This window comes from Battus philenor, unplaced genomic scaffold, assembly GCF_028537555.1.
Source record: "Battus philenor isolate CCGP_79_NKW_IND1 unplaced genomic scaffold, ilBatPhil1.0.hap1 SCAF_27, whole genome shotgun sequence".
Taxonomy (NCBI): domain Eukaryota; kingdom Metazoa; phylum Arthropoda; class Insecta; order Lepidoptera; family Papilionidae; genus Battus; species Battus philenor.
Genome location: NW_027181690.1, coordinates 291,835 through 309,573, shown reverse-complemented (window position 1 = coordinate 309,573; position 17,739 = coordinate 291,835). Strand labels below are relative to the sequence as shown.

General features: G+C 35.4%; 2 protein-coding genes across 3 annotated transcripts; one reads left to right on the top strand and one right to left on the bottom strand.

Moving 5' to 3' along the window:
* Window positions 1-456: 456 nt before the first annotated feature.
* On the top strand, window positions 457-5,121 carry LOC137925514 (coiled-coil domain-containing protein 102A-like). The gene is made up of 2 exons (XM_068768970.1): window positions 457-539; window positions 3,519-5,121. The coding sequence occupies exon 2, from the start codon at window positions 3,534-3,536 to the stop codon at window positions 4,677-4,679; it is 1,146 nt and encodes a 381-aa protein (XP_068625071.1). The 5' UTR covers window positions 457-539; window positions 3,519-3,533; the 3' UTR covers window positions 4,680-5,121.
* Window positions 5,122-10,604: 5,483 nt separating this feature from the next.
* Window positions 10,605-17,410, bottom strand: Pbp45 (proximal sequence element A Pbp45). Of its 2 annotated transcripts, none has more exons than XM_068768989.1 (8): window positions 17,294-17,410; window positions 16,124-16,274; window positions 15,611-15,704; window positions 14,552-14,798; window positions 13,205-13,339; window positions 12,717-12,833; window positions 11,561-11,684; window positions 10,605-11,447 (listed from the first exon to the last, which is right to left on the bottom strand). In XM_068768989.1, exons 1-8 carry the CDS (start codon window positions 17,295-17,297, stop codon window positions 10,730-10,732), a joined length of 1,590 nt encoding a protein of 529 aa, XP_068625090.1. In that variant the 5' UTR covers window positions 17,298-17,410; the 3' UTR covers window positions 10,605-10,729. The 2 variants fall into 2 exon arrangements, with proteins under 2 accessions (XP_068625090.1, XP_068625091.1); XM_068768990.1 differs by having other exon boundaries at window positions 11,561-11,678.
* Between the last annotated feature and the right edge of the window lie 329 nt (window positions 17,411-17,739).

The following is a 17,739-nucleotide window of genomic DNA, read 5'->3' as shown; positions in this document are numbered from 1 at the left end:
GTATGTAATACATAACTTTTCGACATTTTTCTTCAATTTTGAGTTCGTACTGGTACTGATTGGAATAAACCCTTCCTAGCCATTTCATCCTCCCAATCAGAAAATTCACCCTTTCTAAAAATAAGTAAAAATAATAATTTTAGTTTATTATGCATTTTATCAACAACTTATGGAAGAAGGTACCGTAACATTATACAACTGAATGTTCTGAATGCAATGTAAGGTAAATCATAATAAGCCATACTTACAAAAAAAAACATGTAAGTTTGTATGAAAGGTCAATATGAAAATATTAATTAAAAATTCATATTGAGTAATGGCTTATAATGATAACCACGTAAAAGACTTTTTAATCTAAATGTTACATACCCTGGTTTTTTGTCTCTTGGATCTGTCGGAATTGGCATTTGGTGTTTGTAATTTATGGAATCATAAAATTGAGTCAAGTGAAAGTAATTGACAACATAAACCTTTTTGCAAATAAATGTAACCGAAATTTACAAATTTATAATTGTGTTTGTGCTTAACTTCATATCAAGGTATGTTTACGAACTATTTGCTAAAGTTATGTTAATATACGTAATTAAAAAATTCTTGTTATGTTATAATATTGTAGCTTTTACTACTTTAAAATGTATGCTGTTATATTACAGCACATTCGTTTATTATTGAACAGGGGATGTAAATTCGATAAGAAACTTTACTGACAATCGTATACACGTATGCGCAAATTATTTGTGTGCCTACTCTATCACAAACTAAACTAGTGTTGTACTAAAAATATAAATGTTATTAAGTAATCTAACAGCAAAATTATATTTGCCGCTGTATTTTAACAGCAATATAACACAATAATGATGGCAAATAAGCGAAAAACCAAACAACCAGGGCTTGTACTGTTATAGCTCATAGAAAGTAGTGAAATACATTTTATATTTTACTTACCAAACTAAAAATTAAATTTTTATATTTCAAATATGTTTCATAGGGACACTAATGTTCAATTAGCCATCACTATTATATATTGGTTTCCCATAATCTACACTCTTTTTAATTTTGTATTTCACTAATAGCAATATTTATACAACAATATAGATAATATATAAGGGTGGATCATAAGTATATGTTATCCAAAAAATAATTTACTTTTACTTGATGCTGTTGTGGTTTATAATAAAGATAAATACTTTGATTCTTAAAATTGCTTTTGTATAAACTAAGTAATAATGTTTAGTATACATGGTGATTAATTTGGGAGTAAAAGGTTTACAGAGGTGGATGTATAACATATTTGCTGTCGGTTAATTCATGGCACACCAACACAAAAATCAATGGTTTAAAAATAATAAATAAAATAGTAAGAAAGAACATTTTCATAATTGATATTACTACATATTAAAATATACAAATATAATTTTTTTCAAAATTTAAATTTATTAGTTTACCATCTGTCCATGCAGAGTTTGTACAGTTAGAAGTTAATGGCTTATCATGTTCCATTAAAAAAAAATATTAATGTTACATATTTCATAATAGTTGTACAAGATGATCAGAAATAGGTGCAAAAACTTTAAAATGTTTTGCTGACAATAAAGCTATACAATCATTCCTTTAGCTTTTAGGTATAGTTAACACTAGGTTTTTCTAGTAAGCAGTTTTAACTTATTTTTAATTCTAATTAGAAAAAGTGTAATGTATGTAATGGTAATCCTTGTATTTACTAGTAAGTTGTAATTTGTAATAAATGTCTTGTAATGAATTTTTTTTATGGAATTAGGCGTTATCTTGCGGAAGTTCATCCTAAGTGAGAAAAGAACCAATATTTAGCCACTTCCGCACATGCAGTGGTAGTCGTGCAACAAAGCACCGCCCGCCAGCCCGCTGATAAATGCGCATTCGGCAAACAATGTGAATTACACAACTGCCACCGTCAAATCACTCAACACATGTTTCACCCCTCCATGGGGCATCTTCAGGAGTTATGTTACACCAATTAGTGCCACTCTGTGTTTGGATAAATATTGGTCCTTTTTAACTTTAATTAAATTGCCTAAAAATGATCAAAATGACTATATAATTTTGATGACTTTTGAGCTATATAGGGTAAACTGTTTGTCTTCTTAACATTAAGAAACCAACCCATTCAATGCTTTATCGTCAGAGATGCACTACTTATTAAAAAGTATTAATTTATCAATTGAATCCATGACATAAGTGAATTACATTATATATGTTAGACTTCCATGAAATATTTAAGCCGAATAACAGGCCTTTACCAGGTCTTAAAATAAATTCAAAAACATTAACTGAATAGAAGGCGTATCCTTCATAGAACAAGTTATTTAAGGTTGAATCAATCAGTATAGTGATGTATTTAAGAGCAAACTCTTCAAATGACTAGATGTTTAGAAATAATTTATTAGATTTGGATAAACAGGATGCAGTATCTGGTCCATACTTTTTTGAACTAATCAACATTTCAACTAAGATATCCATTGCTATATATAGGGCTCCATCATTGATTTCTATCATGAAGGGATCTACATCCAGCATATTCCATCAACCTCAAGTTAGTTAGTCTACTATGTGGATGGACATCCTATGCTGCATTTGATGATTTGTGTCTCCAGTGCAGAACCTTTATGCCTCAGTGGCCAATTCTTCTGTATGCTATCTGCCCATGGATACTTGCCAATTTGCTGAACTATGACTATTTATATTCAATATTGTAGTAAAATCCCGGGCGCAGCCCTCTTTATGGCTCTGAGCTGAACTAGAATTTGGCCTGATCATTGGGTTACGGTCAGAAAACGTGTGTTTATCACAAATTTCCTGTAAGCTGGTGGATGCATCATGGGTAGATCCCTCACTAGATTTACCAATGACATAGTTACTGACTTTGGAAGAGGCAATGGGTGTCTATTTGCTGATATGTATGAGTGAATATTACAAATTACTTCTGCTTAAGATAAAAAATTGTTAATACTAAAAATAACACTTACAAATAGTATTCATGATATTTTCTTCGTCTCGGTAGAGCCACGAATGCGTAATAAGACATGCCGCCCAAGATTGACAGGCAAAGAGCTTGTTTCAAAATCCGCTGTGTCTGTGTCCAGTGTAGTCCACGCATGACAGGCTTAACCAGGCACGGTGGCTTTGGTGGTGGTGGGGGACAGACTGGTGTGGGACATGGGTTCGGAGTGGGTTTGGGGCAAGTAGACATGATCCTGAAAAGTATTTATGATATATCTATAATTGTAAAAATCTCCTAGACTTTGATATTCTATTTTGAACACATTATATATTTAAAAAAGACTTGCATTTTTTTGCTAAGATTTGTAATAATAAAAAAAGCCAACAGTAGGTGAACCAATGACATAGTTATTGTCACGGGAAGTGTCCGGATGCGGGCAGGTCCTGCACCGGTCATAGTGATGATCAGGTGAGGCCAGCAGTAGGGACTATATGGTGACTGACATGATGATGAATAAAAATCAGATTTTTTATTTTTGTAGGTATACAAATGAAAAATGGCTCAAAGTTCACACGGAGGAAGCCACCGGCGTAACCGCGACCAAGAAGGCTCCATGCGGTACACAAACACAGACTGGGAAGCCAAGGAAGCGCTCTACCAACGGGAGCTGGACGAAGCTCGCGCCAGGGCGTCGCAAATGGAAAAAACTATGCGATGGTGGTCCGACTGCACAGCCAACTGGCGGGAGAAGTGGTCCAAGGTAAGGAACGAGCGCAACAAAGCTAGGGAAGAAGCTAAACAATTAAAAAACAAAGTCGATATGCTGACAAAAGAACTCGCGTCAATAAGAACAGAGAAGAATGAAATGGAACAGAGTCTAACGGAACTGAAACGAGATAACGAGAAACTACTAAGTATCGGTGAGAGTAGAATAGTATCGGCGGACCTGACGGCGGACGACGGTGTGGAACTGAGGAGGAAGAACGTAGGTTACGTGTCTCCAAATGAACCGTCAATAAGGCAAAGAGCCTCGTTGGATTCTCATAAATTTTCCAACGTGGACAACGTTCTAGCTAATAAACTAAGCGAAATGAGGTTACGGTTGGACGAGACGTGCAAGAGCCTGCAGAGTGAGAAGGATCAGAGGGCGTTCCTACTAACGAAGGTCGAGAGTCTAACGGCAGAGCTGCATCACACAAAGATGGAACTCACGCATAACGACAGAACCTTGGGGTCTACAGAGTCTAGTCACAGCGAAGTGGAGAGGTTGCAGAACGAGCTGCAGGACGAGATTGCAGCTAAACAAGTGCTCGAGGAGAGGATTGCAGAATTGAAAATGGAAATAGAGAGGTTAAAATCGGAAAACACGATACAGTGGAGCAAAAGGGAATTGTTGGAAACAGAAAACGTGGCCATTTTGCGTGAAAATAAAAAGTTGTACAGTCAGGTTTGTGAGTTGAGGGAGCAAATACACAAACTGAACCGGATATCAGACGGCAGCGCGTACGGCCCGTACGCGGGGGAGCACAGCGCGAGGGTGAGCTCCAACGTGCTGTACGTGAGGAAGACGAGCATCAGTCCGAGGTCGCACGAGTCCAGCAACGGCTCCTCCGAAGCCAACGCCGGCCAGTTCGACACCAAGACGAACACGTCCGGCGAAGAGGACGAGCTTGCGATCGTCGAGCCAAATGTTAACTCATAACCAACTTACTTGTTCAATAACAGACACGAATTACTTCGATGTAGTTGAAAGCAATAAATGTCACAATTTTAAAAATTGTCAACTGTCACGTTAAAAAAAAAACCAACGAAGAGGTTTCATTACAAGTATATGAAAAAGATTTTTTTTATAATTTGGACGGTTTGCTGAAAATGGAATTCATTCCAATACAAATATGTTTCATTAAATTGAAACCCGATAATGGAATGTAAAGCCAAATGTAAGTTTAAGCATCACATAACAAAGGAGTTGCTAACAGAAATATATTAGAGAATGAATTTGTATAAATGAATAAAAAATGCATGATGTACTAATATAGATATGCATCAAATCAAATTGATAATAACCTTCATAAATGAACAGGCGTAATACGACGGGCCAAACATGGTCCAGGGGTGGAGGACTTCAAACCTATGTATTTCACACCCATGTTTGCCCAGCAATTTTCAAAGGGTCGGTTGTAATTTTTTTACATATCCCATTCCTTTAGAGAGTCGGTGACTTCTGGCCTCATAGATAATTAATGCTGTATCAAAAATGTTATGAAATAAGAATGTTATGAATATTTTTTTTTAGCTAAGCTAAATATAAAAATAATTCGGGAATTTGAGGGGCTGTAAAAAAATCACGTAACTTATTTTTCTCTAAACTTAAGACTACCAGGTTTAATTTGAAATAATTTCTGATTTTATTTGACTGGCAATACAAGATATTATTCCCCGAGCCATGTTTGATCCGTCAGTTGTTACACACTGCATATTATATAGAAAATAAATAAAGAAACCTATAAACATATAGTAAAAAGCTTGGTTCATTGAAGGTATTAAAAAAACTAATGAATATTTGTAACTGATATTTTCAATAGAGTATTTTCTGTTTATACTCGAAAGTGTTGCTAGCTCATGAAACAATTTGGATATTTTTTTAATACTACCAAAATCCATTATTGGTCAGAAAATTACAAAGCAAATTAATTTGTCTCTTATCTAAATACCAGTGCATATCTGAAACAATTCAAATCATATATTTCTGATTTGTGAATTTAATTTTACATTCCACTTTTCAAAATGTTGAAACCCTGTAATCAATTGTTGTAAATGTTTATTTTACGTATTTTTCATGTTGACGCATTTGACTTCAAAATAGTACCCGGCATTTGATTTGGCACGTCGAATATAAAGTTAGTTAGTGTAAATGTCGGTGTAAGTACATCTAGTACATATTTAAGGTATGTATCATTAAAACGTACATCTTCATCATCACCTCAGCCGATAGACGTGGCGCGCTAACTAAGGCGAGCTGTCTCTTTGGTCCACTTGTGGAGTCCCCACGCCACGTCTACGGGCTCGTGGCTGCCACTCTAGAACTTTCCGAACCCAACGACCGTCGGTTGCAATAGCGGTATTTCCGCCCACTACTTCTTTAGACAAGCAATTAAAACCTTGATTGTTAATAAAAGGTTTATATTTTCAAAATGCCAAATCAAATGCCGGTATTATAAATTTTACTTTTACGAGAATCTTTTAATTCAGTTTTACGTACATTTTTTTTAAATTTATTTATCTGTAACCTGCTTTTTGTGGTTACAATCTAATAAGTTGAAAATAAAAAATGTACACGAATTTGTTTCTATGTTCAGTGCTGCTTTAATTTTACAACTTTGCATTATATTCGCCTGATAAAGTTAATATAGAGTTGTTTCAAATTACGAATTAAAGTCCGAGAAACACACCAAGACAGGTAAAACAGGAATCAATGCAAGAATACGTCAAAATAACGGTTAAATCGAAAGCCGGAACAAATAAGTGAACACGTCCGCATCGCGCAGATGACAGATAGCGACTGACATTTTGACGTCTTGTAGACGCATTATTTCTTTGTTATTACTAACTTAAGAAATTATTTGTACGTTTTCTGGTATTGATTCTGTCCGGCGAATATTGTAAAACAATTTTATTGAAGATGCCTACGGATTATGTAAGACTATATATTTATTATAAAACAATTTAGGAGAAAAATATTGAAAGAAAAAAATCTTTTAATATTTTTGGAGCGGTTAAATTTGCGTATCTAGTGCGCGATGAACAACTTCTGTTGTAATGAAGGTAGAAATAAATTTCGGTGAAATTTAAATTCTTTTTAACATTACTAACAATCGTATTTACACATTCCTGCCATATATTTTCTTAACTTATCCGATGTTTAGTCCGCAGTATATACGTAATTGTATAGACTTAGATAAATAATATTAGACTGGTGTTATATTAGATCTGTGGTACCTTAGTGGTTGTTGACAAATGTGATAGTCTAGTTTAAAAAAAAAAACATATATCGGTAAGAATGTCCGATGCACGAAGGAAATGTAAGATAAAGATTTATTTGAACAGTTGAAGTCGAAATAGCATGCAATGGCAGCGTTGACATCTGACGGAACGGAGTAGCCGACACCCGTTCCAATTTCGCCGCGCTAAGTCTCCGGGCGCGGTACAGCGGTTTCGGTAGCACTACAGATCGAGCAGTAATTATTAATCCAGCAACGAAAGGTAGATAATGGAGATATACGTGTATGTATGTATCATTTTTACATATTTTTTTAGCAAGTCACAGTTATTTACTAACAAACATCGAAACATCTTTGTGAATCGATTTTAATAAAACATTAACATTGATCTTAATGTAACGTTTCCGAGAAAGCAAAATGATATATTGATTCACAAAAGTAAGGTTCAACAGATAATACAGAAATTAAAAATAGAAACTAGAAGTTTGGTAGAGTTATTGGTTTCATTACTCAAAAAATTCGTAGGATATGTAAGCTGAAATTTTGCTTTTCTAAACCGTAACACTATCTGCGACCCTCCCCTGGTAACAATGGATAAACAAAAAAAAGTTTTTTATTTAATAATAGCGTAGTTTAAATATATTAATAGTTATCGGAATTAAAAAACAAAAAACTTTATTATTCTGATGTTCAAGAGTTACTTATATATTCTGAGGTAATAGACTTTAAAATAATTTGACCGTGTAACCTCTACACCACTTGCAAAGTTTATTTGGTTCCGGTGAATCCCCTGCAGTTACATCTCTACCATATTTCCAAAATTTGACAAAAATATGTAAAAATAATACATAAAGATGGAAATTTGGGCTGAAGCCGAGTCCCAAACTCCAAATCAAGTTATCGAGAAAAAAAGTGAATGTCAAAAACAAGATTTGCCCGTCAAAATTTCCTGCCAGAAAAAGTGAAGTAAAGCCAACATTTTAGTTCTTCGCTATTAAAAGCAGATTCATTTTTTGGATCCCCTCTTAGGTATTATGAACTAATGCCTTAAAAGAATTACTTTTGTAATTAGATAGTGGTAAGTAAAAATAAAAAAAACTGATAAATCCAAGGGGCTGCAACAGCTCGCGCCGCGTCCGCGGCGAGATAGGGTATTCCCCGCGTTCCGACTAAGCGTGAAAATGTGCGTTTAATGAATACTGCCAGTGATTTGTGCATCGGACATTATGATATTCAAATATTACAAATTAGCTGCGTCGTTTACTGCTCAGTGTGGATGGTGTGTTGACAATTCGTTTCAAACGTAGTGCCCAGTACTAAATTACGTTTCTCGTTTGATTTATTTCGCGTGGTCTTTTAGTGATGTAGAAATTTATTTATTGCTTCACTTGCCTAAAATGTGGACTGTCGTTTTTGAATTTTATTTTAACCGTATGCAATGGCTGATAAGGTCTCGTACTGTTGTTTGTGATTTATAGAATGAACTCCTTCGTGCACCATATTAAGTCAACGCAGTTAAGATATTTTAATAAAAATATTCACAAGACTAGACAGTCAAGCTTTATGAGCGCGAGCTACAAATGTCTAGTCGATGTATGATTTTTATAGGAAACATAAGCTTAGAAAGTTTTCATTGTATAATCACAACCATAATTTTTTGTTAAAAATATACATTTTGATGTATTATTATTTGTAAGAATAAACTATAATGGATATAAGTTATTTAAAAAGATTTGTTTACCTGTAACATCGATTTCACGAGGCCTAATCTATTACTGTGACGTCACTATTGTATTCCGAACTTTTATTTCAATACTCTGAGGGTATTATTGTATTTTATTGGCGATCTCGTTGTGTTCACGTCCCTGACGAATGTTCATCATTTTGTGAATGAATAAATACTCTCACTGATTGCACTGTTTTATTTATGCACTCACTAGATGCCCGCGTACAAATTATAACAAATAGGGTCATGGCTCGCGGGATTCTACCCACAGTTATATCGCGAACGAGCAGTTGGGCCTGCTGTACGCACGGGTTTTTTCAATTCAAAACCAACTCGGAGACGACGCCATTCGCGCAGATACGCGACTGGTGACAATCTTTTGGTAAGTGATGTTTCTTCATTACTATTTTTGAAATCATTAGAGTATGAAAAAGCGGAAAAACCCATCAACTATTCTACCAAATCTTGCTTTTGCGGACGAAAATGTAAGGATACGTACAGATCATATCAAATGCGATGTGTTATGTACATTTTTTTTCATGTTGAATAACATTTGGTTTAGATTGTTTTTCAAAAAGAGCAACTGTTAAGTTTCTTGTCGGCTTTTAGATAGGCGTTCCGAGTCGGTGGTAGCTTACTACTTATAATTTTAACAAAATCGACGATTTAAGTCAATGTAAATATTTATTTAAGTAAAGATATTTTAAGTTTAATTATCTTATTATTAGGTAATCGATCAGTAATTTCTGTATCATTATTGAGTAGTAATTTATAATAGAGACAACTAGCTGTTCCCAAGATATTGGTTAGTCGCATTTCATAAAATGTGAAATTATTCAACTTAGCTCGATGTAATAACGTGATCAAAATGTAAGGCAAATTTGTTTATAAAATGTAAATTATTTACTCTTCCAAAACCATTTTAATCCCCTTCAACTATAAATCCCCAGCTGATAAAACATACTTTTGCCAAAGTTTTTTCCAGTCCTTGCAACGGTCGGAATAGTTTCTCTCCGGTAAACCATTCAAGAATACCTCCGATTCGCTTTTTGTCTCCTCGAATCGTATCAAAACGGCGCTCCTGCGTTGGCGTTTTGAGTTTACTGAATAGCTAGCAGTCGCACGGAGCCAAATCAGGCGAACACGGTGGTTGCGGAACTATATCAGTCGAGTATTTGGCAAAAAAAATCGCGAGGAGCCAATGCAGTATGACAACGAACAATCAAGACTTGACGCGTTTGAGACAATACATTCTTCGAAATGATTCGGTCTGAGCCAAATGATATTCCAACTTTTCACAAATAGACGTTTGGCAAATATCAAAGTTACCAACCTAGGAAAAAAAATACCTACCTTCCTAATGCCCGGGGTTTAAAAATAAAATTTCTCCTTACTGTTTGATCACAGTAGTATATACATTATTTTCCGTTTTCCTAATGGCTAGAAAAGCAAAATTAAAACACGCATTTATACAAAATTTTATTTGCGGGTAGATCAATATTTTCAAACTGATTTTGATAATACCCTTTGACACAAGGTCAATATATCGGGCACCCATACCACCTAGGCAATTTAAAACTGTTCTGTGTTATAGTTTTTGATAAAACATAAATGCTAAGCCTTGAAATTTGAAAGAGAAAAAGTTGTAACTCTTATCACATTTACACAAGAAGGAAAATAGTAAAAATTTTCCACTTCAATCTTTGTTGACCAGGTGGTAAAATTTAAATGCAGTTTTTCTAACACTGTTTGCAAAAAGTTTTTTCGACAAGTAATTGTTTCAGCCTATTTTATTTCGTGAGAAAATAAGAAATATCGGACCAGAAACGAGGGTCCGCAGAAGAAACAAGGCGGGGCTTGCAACCGGTAGACGCGGCCTACCTCATGTTACGTGGACTGATTCAGGTTCGTGGCGATGTCCGGGCGAGGCATCTATCAGCTGATATGATGATAAAGATGATGAAATATTTCCATTAAAATTGAACCTGTACATTGTATTTAATTACAAATCACTGAATATTTTATTCATTTGGATTCTGAATCTTCAAAGTTTGCAACTGGCAATACTCCTAAACGTTTCAGTTTAGATTTTAAGTGAGTTTTTTTAGGGTCTCTCTTCAGACGCTTTCCGTGGCTCATCTGAAATCTTTTATATTCCTCTTGGATTTGCGAGGGATCAGGCTTTACCGGCTCAGTTTTTTGGTTTAGGTTAGGGTTTGATTGTTTTGCTGGTTTGTCGATATGAATAGTCGATAGGTCAGGCAAAGACAGTTTCGCGATGTCAGTTTTAGTATTTTTCTCCTCTAGTGTTTCCTTATCTCTACTGCCGGTACTTTTACTTGGCCCCTTAATTATTTCTATTTCGTAAATTTGTCCGTCCTGTTCTGTCCGTATTACAGCTGGATATGAGTCTATTTCAAAATCAACATCGTTCCGCACAACCAACTCCTCGTTTTCGTTTACATTTCCTTTTTTTTGGTCGTCGACCTCTTCTTTGTCGTCGGCCCCTTCTTTATCATCGTCTTGGAATAACTCGATATGAAACACTTCTGTGTTTGAATTTTCTTCAGACTTAATCGGTCCACCATCGAGGTCGGTTCTTGATTTTTTATGTTCATTGCCTATCGGCGAAGGTTTTCGTTTTATTTGCGATTGCGGTTTGTTGGGACTGCTGGTCTTAACTTGTCCAGGTTTCGTTTTGAGTTTACTCTTGGGCGATTGCAGGTTTGGGTTTTGATTTTTTCTGAAACATAAATTAATACTTAATTAAACCGACCCCATCCATCATTACGCCTAAAACTTGCGCGCACACTGTAGGTATTTGGTACGAGTTATTCCTGTGCAATCAATACGTACCTATCTTCTATCCCGGTGAGGTGCCTAATAGGGTCGACAACATTCTTCATGGCCCTGGCCTTAATTTCTTCAATCCTACTGAGATGACTCTTAGAAAAGTTGTCGTCGTTTTCCTCACCTGAAACTAATTTATTATATTACATGCGGGACCTTATGCTACATAATTTTTTTCCAATGGCCTTCCTTTTAGAGGGATTCTCCTATCTTAAATCTATGACTGGGATTCTTGTTATTTTTTAGTAAAATTTTTACTAAATCTACTTCCATTCTTTACATTTCCTTATTTACTCTTTTCTTTCAAATCACAATTCTTACACAAATCGTCTCTTTTCCTTCGCCGCATTCTTTTAGTATCCCAATTTTTAACTTTTATCCTTATTTCTATTATTATTGTTTCCTATTACCTTCAATATTATTCAAATTGTCAGCAATCATTAGTACTGAGTATACTTTTGCAAGCAATCATTAATGTGTCTTGAGAAGAGGGCGTTAGTGTTGCGCGGACACCGTTCGATGAGTAGTGTGGGACGCGCACTGCTAGAGTTTCATTCTGAAGGCGGTGTATTGCGTGCGATGCAATACTGAATAATGACGACAGTCAAGTTCCTATTACAATATGGTATTGCGGGACATTCGGAATCGATAGTCTTTTTTTTTTTTTCGTGTTCTTGTTGTTGAAGTTACTGTTGTAGTTTTGTATAAAGGTACATAAGTACTCCTGAATGTGGGCGTTTTGAGCTGCGACAGTTATTAATTACAATAATTAGCAGCATATAATTTTACGTCCAAAAGCTACGTGGTGGTCTAATATCAGAAAGGAACTGGAAACTTGATGCAGAGACAATCCAGGATAGAAAGGCCTGGCTCAAATTGATAAGGAGACCCGACCCCAAATAAAGGGAAAAGCAACGTGGGCAAGCCCCCGCCAGGTGGAGTGACATCGTTAAGATCTTGGGCATCCCAAAACCGGTCATAGTGGCGATAATTCGTGCAGGCCTGTGACTTGCAGTGGGCATCTATCGGATGTGACGATGATAAACCTCACTTTGTCACTAAGGGCTTCTCAGGGTTCTCTCTCTAGAGTCCACTTCCTGTTGATATGTCCTTTTTTGGTGGGATATGGGCCTGCGGACTGAATTTAGTGTGGTTCACATACCCGAGGCATCGGTGTCTTCGTCGATGATCCCGCTGATGATTCTTCTCAGGGAAAAATTTAATTCGGACGGCAGGTGTTCGTCAATGTACTGAAGACCCTTGTCCGAAGGTCCAGCACCTTGACAGGATTAACACACTTTATGTTTATATACTTTCTGATGTACCACAAAAGATGAAATTAGTAGTAAGATAATCTTTAGCTGGTAGACGTGCGTGGAACTCGATGTCGATATATTTACACAGTTGATATTATTATGTAGACATTGTTAAATTTCATTTAAAAAGAGCAACTGATTTTTCTGACCAGCTCCTATCAGAACAGCATACCGAGCCGATGGAAGTGCACAGCTTATAATTTAAAAAACATCAACGATTCAAAAGTAAATGTAAATATCTGCTTGAATAAGGATATTTTGAATTATGTTGTATTGGAAGCGATACACAACTTAATACATTTGTCATTAAACAAAAGACGCAACACACACATACCAACGACAGCGGCTTTTGCGTCAGAATATCGCTTCGTGAGGGAACCCAATTCCCTGATGATATCCAATTCTTCATTCTGCCTATAGAATACGCCTTTTGGCCGCACACCACGTACACGATCGAAGTTGCTAAAACCTAAAAATATGAAAAATTGTATTTACAGTTAGAACTTTATAGATAGGAAAAACGTGCCAAAATAAATAGAGTTGATGAATAAAGTATATTATTATAGTGCTACCAAAACTGCTGTACCGCGCCTAAGGTATGCGCGCGGCGAGAAGGGGGAATATCGGCCGCTACATTCCGTTAGTTTTAGCTATTTTATATTATTATTAGCTCTTATTCAAATTATCTTTATATTAAAATTATAAGCAGTAAACTACTATCGACTTTTAATGCTGATTTACGGAGAATAACCAGCACGAAATTAATTTGCACTTTTTAAATGAAAATTAACAATATTTGATGTTATTATGTTATTATATATGACATTATAATATCAATCATATACATTAATTAACAAAGCAAATTTCACATTTCAATCGACTAAAAACTTTTGAAAATTATGATAAGATTTTAGATTTAAAATTAAAAAAGGTGGGTTTAAGATGTCTTGAGGGATTTTAAAATGCTCTTTTTATCACGGCATTTAACTTCCCTCGCATTCCTGAAGCGCTGCACAGTAGTGACATTTTACTCCCCGTGTTTAGCAATGGACAGAATCGGCTAAGAACATATGCCGGCTTTTTTCGCGCGCTTTCGATGTGCGCATTGAAATCTAGTTTGTCATCCAAGACGACAACTAGATAATAGGTTTGAGTAAATGTAAAAAATGTAAAAAAAATATCTGTAAAAATTATTATCCCAATATAAAAGAATACTTCCATTAGGTTTGAGTCTGGGTACTTATATAGGTTGAAGGTCAGAAAAAAGTCTCTCGTGCGTCTGTGACCCAGCAGTGGACCAGACCGTGGTGCACGCGATCAATTGCTCGACCGTGTAAGGAAGGTTGAAAGTAGGATGCAAAATGTAACTGATAAGTAAACAAAAATAATAAAAAGAACGAGTGAATATTTGTTGCGAAGAACTTATGTAATTAGGAATGTAGACGAGGAAAGAAGATCAGAACGTGAAGAATGAAAGATTTTCTGAAGGATGCGAGGAAAAGAGAGAAAGAATTTGTGAGGAAAAAAAGAAGAGCGATAGTAATAAAAAAAAATTTACCCGCTTTGTAACCTTCCTGCCCCAAATAAAGCAGGAGGAAAGAGTATAAATATAAAAGAACTTGGTAGGTTAGGGGCAGCTTCGCCTCCCTGTTGGAAGATGACCAGAGTCAATTTTTCTTACCATCCAAATACTTTTTGATAGACGCTTCCATTCCTCTTTCCCTTTCTGCCGCATGATACTGGCACGGTCCTTTGATGAGCACAGATGCCAGTATATACAGGACGTCGTACCGGCGCTCCCTCCGCGCCACCGTCTCCAAGCGAGTGATGGCAGCCACGTCCTCCGGCACCAGGCGTAAGGAAGCAAACCCCGGGTACGGTTGCAAATTTAAAAGACTGTACACCAAGAATAAACCAGCTACTGACTCCTAATAAAAGAAAATAAAAATAGTAACACAAACCCGCGAATTTTGTAAGATCAATTTATAAATGTCTTCATATTGATGGAACGACCTGACTAACATAGCTCCGACGAGAATTAAACAACTTCAAAGTGAGACCACACACCAATAAGATTAACCGCATATACATAACCAACTTACCATCATCATATCAGCATATATTATATTATATATTAAAGGCTCAATTTCATATGTTCATTTAATTCATTATTTTATCACTTATGTGCTTATTATTATAATTCTTCTGTGTTATAATAAATCTTACATGAAATACTATCTATGTAACCAATTTGCAGTGTCTTAATTGTATAGCAGTGGCAGTAGCCAAACTGCAGCACACAAGCCACATGTGGCTCTTGGAACAATTATTTATGGCACTGATTAATTGTCAAATTATTTCAATATATAAATTTATATAACCTATGTCAGCTCCTTGGAAAATGAAACCAATTATGGGTGTAAATTATTATTATTACTCCACCATAAAATTAGCGAATTCCAGACACCGATCATAATTAACTAACCAGCATCTTGAGTATTATTAGGAGTGCTATCATATACATGTGCCATTATATCTAACTTTAATGCATATATTTTGTTTGTATCGAAAAATTTCAAATTTTGAACAATGTCTCCAACTATCAAAGAGCTTGTCCACCCCTGTTCTATAGCACACTGTCTTAGTGAATGTTGCAAGCATTTAATTGTCTGCATCTGCTTCTATTATTAATGTGCTCCATGATCAATAAAATAAAATGTATATAATGAAATAAACAAACCTCATAGTTGCTTGTATTGGCTACCATATAATGCTTTGCAATCTGTAAAACCTCCTCAGATAACTCAGCAACTTCAGCTCCAGAGTTTCTTCCTCTGCAATTTCAATTGACAATAATAATGTCTGTCGATCAAGCTTAGCAGTGACATGTTATTTTACAATGGAGAAGCAATGAAGAAGCTTTACAAATAAAGTCAGAAATTAGGAGACCTGCAGAAGTACCAAAGTCACTATCATAACTCACAGAATTATTAGTCTGAAATGGCAGTGGGCAAGGTAACATAGATCTTGAGTGGCAACCGTGAGCCTGTAGGTATGGCAACAACATAGGGTTGTAGGTATTCACTGAATTTGGACAGCAAATGACTGGCCAATATGGCAATCTTCGAAGGTGGCTTATATCTTGTAGTAAGCATATAGATGCTCATTTTAGCCAATAGTGGCTAAAATGATGATGAATGAGAAAAAGAAATTCAACAGCCTTATTGGTAATACTTAATTTTGAGGAGCTTACTGGTAAAGGCATCCCATGTTCATCTCCTTCCAAGTCAGACAAAACGACTGAAAGTCGAGGATGTCCTGTTTTGCCAAACATTTTTGCATTAATAGCTCACAATCATCTGGAAATCCATCAGCTATGTACACATGTTGGATCGGGTTACTATCTGCAAAAATAATTAACATGGCTAAAAATGTTTTATTGAAAAATATTATCGTTCCCACAAATTAGTAGCCAAGCTCAAATTACACATATATAGTATCATGAACAAGAACACAAACAACAGTTTTTAATCACCAACTGTTCTGGTGAACAGATATAAGTTCCTCTGCACGTAAAGGACATGTTTGGGTGTTGGTGTTAATTCAGTAAATGGCCAATATCCTTCTGGCATGTATTGGTGACACACTCTTCGGTGGCAAAATTGTTGGTTAAACCTTGCCTTTGTTTATAGATGTATTGTTAAACCATCATGAGATGAACCTGACAACCTCTCTCATCTATATTTTGGGCCGATACAGTTAAGCACAGTAAGGGGTCGAAGGGATCCTGGAGGACTATGCTAGGTTATGCCAGGGCGGACTTTCTGAGAAGCAACAATCCCTCTTTGAACGGGATTTCTCACAAATGGAAGCCTCTTTGCTAGCAGCAGTAGAAATGACTCTAGCACTGTAAGGTGAATAAGTGAACAATTGTGCTGATTAAGTAAGTGAAAACACCTTACCTGTACTACTACTGACTAGTGGGCACCTAATGTTATACAACTAACTGACTTTTATAAACCTATATCCGCTTTCCCAATGTCATGAGCTCCAATCACTGGTGTGTATCTCATATATATTATATACAGAGTGGTATATATCTAAGACTTAATACACACCAGTTGTTCACATAAATAAGTAGCAATTTGGTAATATAAATAATGTAATACATCAACTATTAAAGTAAAAAACTATAAAACTAAAGTATTCTCTGTTCAAATGTATTTTTTTAGGTCGAACTAAATAACTTTTTTGAGTGTGGTAAATACATATGTATATTGTGATTGACAAGTCAATACACATCTTGTTCTTCAGATTCACCAGTAATTTATAAACTGCTTCTTGTAATATAATAATTATTATGTTCTACCTCGGTCTTCAAAGCTAATATCACAATAATTTGAATTATTACGATTATACTTACACATTTTGCCAGCCCCTACAGGTAAATTAATATAATATTTATATTAAATTTAAGCAATCTAACGTTCAAGATGTTGTAAGTTAAAAACGATTCAAGTATTAAATATAGTTATACGGAATTTGCGCAACTTTTGAATCCATTTGACACTACCTAGTTTGATGCTGTCAAAATAGACTCTTTTTTTAGCTGTTTCTATCTAAAAGCAAAGATCAGGAGATCATACAGCCTGATTTGGGTGATACAAAAATTTTGCTACGTTCTCAGGATAAATTCTTTCTAAGTAGGCTCTATACGTATATCACAAATCTTACACTGAAATGCAAAATTAAAATTATTATGCGTTAGTATTAATTATTGCCGTCATCATCCTATATTTTACACCTTTAGTAGTCAAAGAAGTCTAGATATACCAACGAAAGTCTACCGACGATTCGATGAAGGTCCAT